Here is an 11,062-nt window from a genome sequence, read left to right on the forward strand (position 1 = left end):
CAAGYTTCGGAATTTAAAGATGGTGAGATTATCCATCGAAGACATGCATATGTCTTCATCAGATGATAATTTGTGATCCAGAAACCTTTTTAATCCCAAAAAGAGAGGGAGAGAGAGTTCTTACATTCTAGGAAACGATTGCACCTTCGGGTGATTTGGGTCTTGCATGCATCTCTAAATCAAATCTTTCATCTTGTAGCTTTCCGAGACACAAAAATTCCAAATTGTTTCTTTTCCTTTCTGGATCTTACTCAAGAAATGAGAATTTGGGGTATTATCTGTCTCTATTCCTGGAAATGTAGAGTCGAAACCATCCCCATTTGCTGCCATTCTTGGGCATGCAACCGGATTTGGGGAGGTGTGCGACTCGAGGTTTTAATTGTTCTTGGGAAGGGTGTTAAACCCACCCAAAATCTTCAAATTCCAACAGATGGCGGCTGCAATCATTTGCTTTGGAAGGGCATTAAATGATGCCATTATATGAATCTTGGAGATATTCGTTAAGGCTAATATTTAAAGTATCCCCTACATTGGTTTTAGTATCTGGCGGATTGCATTGAAAGTAATTTTTACCCAACTTAAGTTTTGGAGGTTTAGAAGCTCTTATTAAGTATTGGTCGTTCTGTCAGGAAGTCCAAGCAGGTGATAGCAAGTCTCGTAAGGAAACAATTGATATTCGCCAAACTGTGAGTTCACGGCCCCACTTTTACTGTTTTTGTTATTTTATAGGGGAAAAGCATGACGAGCAAGCTTTGCATGTTATTTATTTGAAACCTCCGGACTATGGAACTGCATAGTCGGGTTTCTAAGCTGTATTTGTTACTGTTTTGGTAAGGAAACAATTGATATTCGCCAAACTGTGAGTTCACGGCCCCACTTTTACTGTTTTTGTTATTTTATGGGGGAAAAGCATGACGAGCAAGCTTTGCATGTTATTTATTTGAAACCTCCGGACTATGGAACTGCATAGTCAGGTTTCTAAGCTATAATTGTTACTATTTTGCACTATAATATAAATGCTAAATTGATGTGCTTGAGAATATATGTTTCCAAATAAAAGTCCCCGTTCGTACACGCTACTTGTTAACTCGGGTACATTCTCGGGCCGTGGTATTGTGGATAGCCGCTATTGTGTTGACAGTCCCACCCAGAAAGGGGTGCACAATTACCTATGTTTTCTAGCCTAATCATGTGGAATTTGGACCACCGCTGAGTTAGTGCTTTATCGAACCGTGGAACCTAAGTAGTGAACGGGCTACTTCTGGTTGTTCGAATAATTATGGGGCAAGTTGGTCAGGTAAGGTTCAGTAGCATCTCAAGTATTTCATCGTTTAAGATTTACATTTATTGAGTGCAATGAAACCACATATACTTGCTATTACTTGGTTTATGCATCTACTGTCTTTATGCATGTGAAAACCTGTGAAACTCACCAACTCTTTGTAGTTGACTCTGTTTTATGTCATGCTTTTCAGGTACTAAGTAAGTTATGTGGACTCTGGGAGCATTACTTGGATCACATCGATTAAGACAGTTTTTATTGTATTTAAAAATACTTTTGTAACCTTGAAACTTTATCAAGTCGATGATTTGTGTATTTTGAATCGTTAAAAAAAGTGTTTTTCTGTAACTATTGCCAAGACTCGCTTGTCTGTTATCATTCCGTGTTTCCGCTTTAGCGGGGTGTGACAAAAACAGTGCAAACAGTCTTATGACAAAGAAACTTTCATTGAACCGCAAGTTGAGTAGGAATTCAGCTTTAGAGCTTGATTCAATTGGAGATAACTTGAATAACCGAAGCAAACACCATTGGAATTAAGAACCGGAGAGAAGATTTAACATTTAAGCTTTATGACTTCAAGAAACAGCAGGTCAATTCAAAGAAAATTGACAGAATTGCTGTTAATGCTTCTAAGGGCAAACAGAAAGGAAATTGCCATAAACATGTAGGAATGGTGATAACAGGCAAGAAAAACTTTAAGCTTTTATAGATTCAAATCCATAAACAGAGAAGATGAAAGAATACTCAAGATATTGGCGATAAATATATGTTTGGCAAATATAACGCCAATTGCCTTAGGCTGTGAGAACCATGAATTCTTACTAAACGCCTACGCGCAGATTTGACAAAATCAGGGTTCAATAAATCTACTGACTCCAAGAAACTCTATAGACATTTAAGCATATGATGAAATCAGAGTTTTTGGGACCAAACTGCAGTCGAACAAGAAGCAGTTCATGAGAGTATTTTTCAAGAAAATTGAATCTACTGTCAGAAAGATCGTATCAATAGAAGTTAATCGATTTGGCTCTGATACCACTTGTTATAGCCCAGATCTGACAATAGAAAATTTTAATAAAGAAATTCAAGAGAGATTTGTAGAAGAAGAAGATGAAATAGAAATCGACGGCGCTTTCTTTATTGAATGGAAAATTACAAACTCTCAAGAACCCTAATCGACTCCCATTCGATGTATCTGAATCTATGTGTTTTACAATACATTCTCTATTTTCTCTTGTTCCTTTTCTATACCTGAAACACTACTATATATAGCCAGTAATTCATGATAATCTGAATAGGATTAGCCTTATCCAAAATAGGATTAGCCTTATCCAGAATAGGATTCTCTGAAGATAGTCGTCTTGAAGGACCAGATGATAAACCAGAGGATAGACAGACCACAGAGGCTCTGGTCCACCAGAGGCTCTGGTCAATACAACCAGAAGCTCTGGTTCTCCAGAGGCTCTGGTGTCACTTCACAGAGACTCTGGATCTGGTGACTCTTTACAGAGGCTCTGGTCCACTTCACAGAGGCTCTGGTTCTGCTTGTAGAGGCTCTGGTCGTCCATACTTGGTCGATTTAGCACAGCGGTTGGTCTTCTTCCAGACTTAGACGTTTTGGCACAAAAGCATCTTTAGATGATCCATCCTTAGCCCCGATTGCTTAATAAAACTTTTTAAGATAATTATTAGCATCAATTTGATGCTAACATAAGCGATTGTCCTTCCTGATGACGAAGCACCCACTACAGGACCTGAGGTTGCTCAACTCGAAACACCTCAATTTATGGACGCCTATCCTCTCGAAGGTAAACTGGAGAGAACCATCATCAATCCTTCAGATGGTGTTGATGAATGCTCAGATAATCCTCCACCCTACCCCTTCATTTCTTCTAACCCTGAGCTATCTTATGCTAAAAAAATTTCCTTTTCAGGTCCTTGCAACGAAGGAATGCCAGCCATGGAAGAAGAATATAACATGGCTGATAATGTTAAGCTGTTACTCTCCGCTGTAGAGACTGTCTTTGTAAAAATGGACGAAGTCCATAAAGGCATGCCTCTCATGGATGAAGTTTCTATTGACCTCTCAGCTATCAAAGCTGAAGTTCAAGAGGTCAAATAACAGTTTTCTATAGTTCAAGCAGCCGTATGCACCAACGCTAAGGCCATCTCTGCTCTAACCAGCAAGGCTGATGAAGCAAAAGCTCAGCTTACCAGGCACGGTGAGTTGATGCATCAGATACTGGAGATCCTCCAACGTCTAGTACCAGCTCCAGAGCCCTCCTTTACGAAGATGGATCGCCTCTAGCTGGACTAGAATCTTGAAGTTTGTCTTCTTTAAACTAAAATGATGACCGAGCTTGAATAACAGGTAAACATTTTAGCATGTAGTCTTGATCACATCTTCTCCTCTCATGCTGATGACAAAGAAGGGGGAGATAGATGTTGTTGTTGCTGCCGTACCCATAACTAAAACTGAAGCTGACGTTCCTAGAGCCAAAGCTATTGAAGTTGAGGTTGTTGATGAAACCATCACCTCCCATGAAGCTCTTGAAGCTGAGGTCATTGATAAAGACGTCAGAGCTGATGTTGAAGCTTGTGACAAAGACCTTCCTATCACCCCTTCAGCTGATGATGGTGATAAGGAGGATGATGATGAAGACGATGACGATGATTCTCCTACCCTTCCTGACACTAGGAAGGATCTCGGTGGTGATGATGATGAAGACGACGATGATGACGAATTCACTATTCAGTACCAAAAACCTGCCAGCATTGTGAAAGGAGTCTCTCTTAGGGATTCTACATCCCAAGGGGAGAAAAAGAAAGAAAAAGAGAAGAAGACTTCTGAGAAGGACCAGAACACCAAATCAAAAGACAAAGGTGTTGCTGAAGAAGGAAAATCTCAAGGCACTCTTCAAACTTGTTGTGCCTCTAAGTACAAAATCTTCCAGGTTTGCTATCATTACCTCTTTTTGTCAACTATCCTCTATCCCCTCTACTACCTATGGTCGGCTAGAGGAAAGGGTATCTGAAAACCCAACCTCCAGTGTTCCTACCGACCAGCAGATGTCTCAACTTAAGGATTCACTCGACCAAACTAGAGTAAAAAATCCCTCTTCGTACCTCTAGTTGTGGTGAGTTTGACTTCCTATCTGAAGCTGAAAAACTCAAGGCACTCAAGGTTGAAGAAGAACTCAATCTTCACGAAAATAGACTGAGGACAGCATAAAGCTAGCCATGTGTCTTGCTGCTCAAGTTCTTCCAAAGAAAAAGTCTAAAAAGATGCTGAATACTGTCAAGGCCCAGGTTAAGTTGTTTTCCATTGCAGAATATGAACATGAAAAGACGATGAAGCTGGTCGACCAAAACAGAAAGTGGAGCGAAGATTGTCTGAATAAGAAGATAAGTCCTCAACGTATTTCAAATGTCATGATCAGTGGACGGATAAAAGATGGTGGACTTCTCGTCTGAATGCTCATCACCAGAGACAACCTTGAAGCTGTCACCGAGTATCCTTCCTACCTAGGTCAGTACGACAACAATAAATGGCTGGAGATTCTGTAAGCCATTCAGCGCTCAAAGTCAAGGCACAAGCCGATAATTGAAGACATCATCAGCGAGCTGATCAAGAAGATGTCAACATTCGTCGTTGTTCCTACAAAACCATTACTAAAGAAAGGTGGAAGAAGAAGACCTTCAAGTCCTAATGACTGACCAACTCTGAGGAATGAACATGAAACAAAATTCTCCTTAGACAAAGTCCTGAAGGATTCGAAGAAGCCAGACATCTCAATGTTGAACCTCTCTTTGCCAACAAAGGGTCCTTACATGCCCAACACTGTGCACCTAAAGCCTGAGTTAGTATTTATTTTTCTTGACTATGAAGGTGAACACAACTTCTAGAGAGCGTCTGAGTTTAATAGTTGTTCCATAAAACACTTAGATTATCTAAGATATTGGTTAGACAATGACTTATATGGTGAAATGATAAACCGCAAGATCAGAAGAGAATTTCTACATCGAAAGATCCTTGGAGAAGTACCTGGCTACATCAACTTCAGCGACCTAGAATAGTTATGAAATTTTGTCTTGTAATTTTATTTTTCATTGTATGTCTTTTGTATCTATGTCTCTTCTTTCAGTGTACAACTTATATGTAATAAGTCTAGAAATGTACTGACTGAAACACTTCTAATTTTCCTTTGAATTAATATCAGTATTTCATCAGCATCACTGAAAAAGATCCTTGAAAAGAGTAATAGGGACACATGTCCATGAGTTCTAGTATACTCTTACAGTCACTGACAATCTCTAGTCAGTGAACATGCTTTCAGTTTCAGTTTCCCTTCTTATACTTTTTCTTAACCTTGTAACTTAAGAAAACTTATAAAGTAAAAACTGATTCACTGAAAAAGATCCCAAAATAGTTAAAAGGGACATGTACTTTATATGTAACTTTTCCTTACTATTAATCATTAAGAAAAAAAAAATTATATTGCTTTGTCATCATCAAATATGGGGAGATTGTTGATCTTCTCTCTCATTGATTTGATGATAATCCCTTTTACCTTTTGAAGTATTATGTTTCTGTTATTTCAGTTCCAGTGATCTTCACTGAGTCTGTTCAATGATCGCTGAAACATGTATTGTAAATCCTACAACGACAGTGATACTTCAAGAAGACAAAACTCACACCAAAGAACCTTCAGTGAATGTCGAAGATAGAAACTAAAGACTAGTGACTGGCGCGTTCGTGATCTGAAGTGGTATTCAGTGATTACAACGTGGTCAACATATGTTTGAAGACTGTTTAAGCCTCAGTGAATGCTGAAGAGACCTTCAGCGTTATTCCAGCATTCAGCGATCAAATGAAGCTTGTTGTGCAAGATTGTTTTTGTTTTGTCCTTCAACACACAAAGGACAAACCCATACCCTTTCTAGAGTACAGTATAGCATGGAGCCGACTATTCGACTCTAATGCCCACCAACTCCACGAAAGGATGTCTGATCATGAATAGCAATTTTACTATTTACTGTAGTAAAGGGCAAGCTTTCCTCTTAAAGATTGATATATTTTCCAACCCTTCTGATTTGCATTTAATGCAATGGGTATAAATAGTTGAGTGTTATCTCCATGCAAAACACGCATACACATAGATTACACTTCTATCTAAATAACACAAACGTTTATCTTCAAGCAAGTTATAATCCCTCTCAAGAATTCTAAAGTTCTTACCCAAGAAAAACATCCTCCTGTCTTTATCTTTTCGGAAAATCTTTTTCTATTTTGCTAAGTATATGTGTGTGTAAACTTAGATTGTTTTAGATAGTTTATCTTTACCTTTTCTATTTCCGCAAACAATCTGCAAAAAATTTGTATTGATCTTTCTCTATCAATATATATTTTAATACGAAAGTTTTATGTGTTTGTATTCATCCCCCCCCCCCCACCCTTCTACAATTTGTTCGTCTAAAACTCTTGTAGATCCGACTGGGACCAACATGCATTTCTGTTCCATGAGCGGTACAATGATGACGAATCAATCACCCATGAGGGTACTCCAATTTGTGATATGGACATTGTTGCTTCCAAAGTCATTGATGCCTATTCGCAGCTGCTAGCGGAAACGAATACTCCATTGTACGAGGGTTGTACAAAACCTTCCTTGGGTGCCCTTTTAAGAGCAATTTCTCTAAAAGAAGAAACCGGAATTTCTATCAAGGAATTTTTTAAGACTTTGGAGTTTTAGAAATCTTTATTTTCCACTCCAAACAAGCTTCCTAGATCATATGCAAAGGCGAAAAAGATCCTTAAAGGCGTTGGGATGAGGTATGAGCTTGTACACGCATGTTTAAATGGTTATGTTGGGTAAACATAAATTACAAGAAGTTTTATGGTTTGAAGACTCACGACTGTCACATATTACTTCAGCACATTCTTCTTGTGGTTATACAACCATACGTGGACAATCATGTCGCTGATGCAATTTGTGGCTTATCTAAATTCTTTCAGATGTTGTGTGCTCGGTCGTGTGGTTTAGGTGTAGGTGGTATGACGATGAAAATACAATGTTAGATCATGGTCTAATTTCAATTGATACAAAGACCGATTGCTATAAAGACAGTCAATTTTGTCTCACCTTACACGCAAAACAAGTATTCAACATCGATGATGCAATGTTTGGTGACGGTTGGAAAGTTGTTCATCACATATTTCATAGAGGTACATACAAGGCAATTACACTTGCACGAAACACAATATCGGTCCACATTATGAGGTAGAGGAACTGTACCAAGAGCCCGTGACTACCACCATTCCCATAAGTGAGATTTTTATCGACATTGGTCCTACATCACGTATTGATATACCAAATAATGATGATGAGAATGATGAATATTACAACGAGGAAGAGGACGAGGATGATGAGTACCACAGTGATGACGTGGAAGAGGACGAGAACGATGTGCTTGGAATCAACGATGATATAGATTCAGATAATGATGTTAATGAGTTTCATAATACTGGTGATGAATATCGCCATGACCCAGATTGTTGATTAAATATTAGTATGTGTGATGCAATGAATTAAAAAAATCTCCATCGCTTCTCAAGATTTTACTCTATTAAAGGTGAAACTCTTGGTTAGTGATTAAATCACTGATTTAAGGTATAGCTCCAACCTACCATCAATTCTGTTGGGATTGAATTTTAGAGTTAAATTGTATTTGTCTTGAAAGGTTTTAATATTGTATTTTTAGAAGGTTTGACTTTGTAAGTCATGTTTGACTTTGACTTGTGCTTTCAAAGTTTGACCTATAAATAGGGTCTTGTAAGGGATTTGTCTAGAGAGAGAATTGTAGAGAGCTTAATTGTAAACATTACGTACATTTGAGAGGAATATACTTGAGTTGACTATTTAACTTTTCCTCTCTAGACATTCAAAGTGTTCTTGATGTTCATATGAAGATTGCCTTTGATTTATGAATGTTATTGAAGATTGATCATTAAAGTGGGACACACAAATTCCTTCCAACCAAATCTAGATTTCTCTCTTGATTTAAGGTTTGCTTGCATAATTCTTTGTTTTCTTGACTTTTCCTTTGAATACTCGATGTAAATGTGGAAAGGGCAGAAGATGTAAATGTGGCTGGTACAGGTCTGTTATACTGCATTGAGGCCATGGTTTTGTTGTTTTACATAGTTTAGTCATAAAGCCCAAACCACTTATTGTTTTGTTTACTGTTTTATTGGTTTGTTTTACGTTATAATGGTGAATTTGATGTAAAACAAAGCAATAGGTTTTAGTATTGTTCGGTTATTGCATATGTAGCTATACACGGTTGTATATCCACTTCATTGAAGCCATGGTTTTACTGTCTTACATAGTTTAGTCACAAAGCCCAAACCACTTCAGTTTTTGGTTTAATGTTTTACTGGTGAATTTGATGTAAAGCAAAGCAATAGGTTTTAGTATTTTTCGGTTATTGTATATGCATCTTTACACGATTGTATATCCACTTCATTGAAGCCATCTGTTTTACTGTCTTACACAATTTCCCACTGTTTCTATTTTCTGATTTTAGTTTTTTTACTCATCCATTGTGTAATTTGTCAATTAGTTTTCCCAATATGTGTTATGTGTGTGTATTTTGTATATTTGTATATAGTGGATATAATTATGTATCCTAATTGGTTTTTGAGTGTCAATTTTGTCTCCTTCACACCCATTCAGTCTTCCTTGACTCACTTTATAGTGTACACTTACACACACACTATTCTGTTATAAATTGAATGAGGGTTTGTTTTCTATCTTGAAAATGTAGTATGATTTACAGATGTAAATAAATATTTGCATGATCAGTTTCTAGCTATCTACTATTCCTTCAGTGAGAAATATTGATGATCCAACTTTTGATGAGTCATTAATCTCATTTCTTGTAAAAAAAACCCATCAAAATATAAGGCAAAATTGGGTGGCTTTGAACAAAAATAGTCAAAGACTATGTTGTTCATAATCTGTCACTTTTCTCTTTTCTCACTTCTACAATTTGCAACAAAAAATAAGTCAAACCACTGTCCCATTTATGTAGAGATTGTTCTTGATGTGTGTTATCATACTTTATACCACACTTGTTGAGTAACATTTTTGGTTTTTCCTTTTGTTATAGGCTAAATGAAGTAATTAGCCAAGGCATGGTTCTTTCTTTTCAAGAAAAACTCCGCAGATCTCTCAAATACTTTGACTTAGACAAACAGTTATGTATTTATTGTTGTGCCAAGTATATGTTCATTATAATTTTGCTTTGAATATAGATAGATCAAATATTGATCAGTAGTTTGAGTTAATACTCAGATTTAGGACAATAGGTAAATGGTTTTAATGGTTTTGGTGTATATTGTTTATTGTATATCTATACTATCTTATTAAGCAAATTTAGCAAAAGTCTTAAAGTCTTAAAATTCTAAATGACCAAAATACCCTTTATGCTTACTTTTTCACTTTTTCACTCTCATCTCTTCTCACATACACTCATCCTCTCACAACCAATTTTTTTAAAATTATAATTTTAAATTTATATTTTATACCCTTATAATTAATTAATTAATTTACTTTACGTTCATTACTTTTAAATGTTTCATTTTAAACATTTATCAAATTAACATACATAATCGTATATCAATTAAAACATGTTTAAAAAATACATTTTTATATTAACAAATTACACCATTATAATCGTCTCGTTAATACCTTCGAAATGAGTCTAATATTGAATAGTTTATGACTTAATTATATTATTATATATTATATATACTGTGAAAAAATATTTTTAATATTTACGATGTATACTTTTATAGTTATTTATTTATATATATACTATATATTTTGGGGTTTGGTTGTCCAAATTGCACTGTATAATATGTTTTGAATTAATATGTTTTTGGGTTTTTTAAAATATATATATATAAATATATATATATTGTTGAGTCCAAATTCACTGATCAATCTTCATATCTTCATAACCATGGCAGATTTAGAATATAAATCTTCAAGAACACATTAAGAACAATGAGAGAGAAAGTCAAACTCTCAATTCTGGTCAAACTCTCATTTATGTACGTATTATTACAATAATGCTCTCCTTTTCTAATTACAAAGACTATTACTATTTATATGGTCAAACTAACTAAACAAAGTCAAAGTCAAACTTCTATAAGAAAAGTCAAACACGCTGACTTTTACAATTATAGACTATTTATAAACTTTCAAGACGAATACAATCAATATTGATTTTTCAGTCCTAACATTCTCCCCCTTTGTATTCAGACTTGAAAGAACATTCTGTACTTTGAGTCCTTGTTTGAACTTTGAAACAATATGCACAATATGTCTTCTTCAAAAGAAGTCTTCAACTTGAAATCTTCAAGCAATCAACTGTTGAGAAAGATCTTCTAGCATTCTCCCCCTCGAATATAGAATCACGGTGATCTTCACTTTTAACAATGTAGATCAAAAATAATCTTTAGAAACACTGTACAAGATGTGATCTTCAAATAATCTTCAGATAACAAGTCTTCAGTAAACTATTGTGAAAAATGATCTTCACATTCAACATCTCTCAGTCGTTGTAGCACACAAATAATCTTTCTGTAATGATCTTCAGTCGCACTTCTTCTTTTGAGTCTTTTGCCAACACTGAAGTTACTCCCCCTTGATCTTTGTATCAGATTCTCTTTAACAATGTTCGGAAATGAATATTTCATTCATTATTACATAT

The 11,062-nt window shown here is 35.9% G+C and overlaps 1 protein-coding gene across 1 annotated transcript; it reads left to right on the top strand.

The window, feature by feature from the left end:
• The first annotated feature begins 3,702 nt into the window (after positions 1–3,702).
• LOC112499978 (pescadillo homolog) lies at positions 3,703–7,842 on the top strand. Its single transcript, XM_025103238.1, has 2 exons — positions 3,703–4,236; positions 7,507–7,842. The coding sequence occupies exons 1-2, from the start codon at positions 3,703–3,705 to the stop codon at positions 7,840–7,842; spliced, it is 870 nt and encodes a 289-aa protein (XP_024959006.1).
• Positions 7,843–11,062: the final 3,220 nt, after the last annotated feature.

Source organism: Cynara cardunculus (assembly GCF_001531365.2).
Source record: "Cynara cardunculus var. scolymus isolate 2C chromosome LG 17, CcrdV1, whole genome shotgun sequence".
Classification (NCBI taxonomy): domain Eukaryota; kingdom Viridiplantae; phylum Streptophyta; class Magnoliopsida; order Asterales; family Asteraceae; genus Cynara; species Cynara cardunculus.

Bases quoted from the DNA above. Each gene is read 5' to 3' on its own strand.
- LOC112499978 (XM_025103238.1), top strand. From the start codon at position 3,703: ATGACAAAGAAGGGGGAGATAGATGTTGTTGTTGCTGCCGTACCCATA. The intron at 4,237-7,506 runs GTTTGCTATCAT...CATATTTCATAG, and splicing joins CTAAGTACAAAATCTTCCAG to AGGTACATACAAGGCAATTA.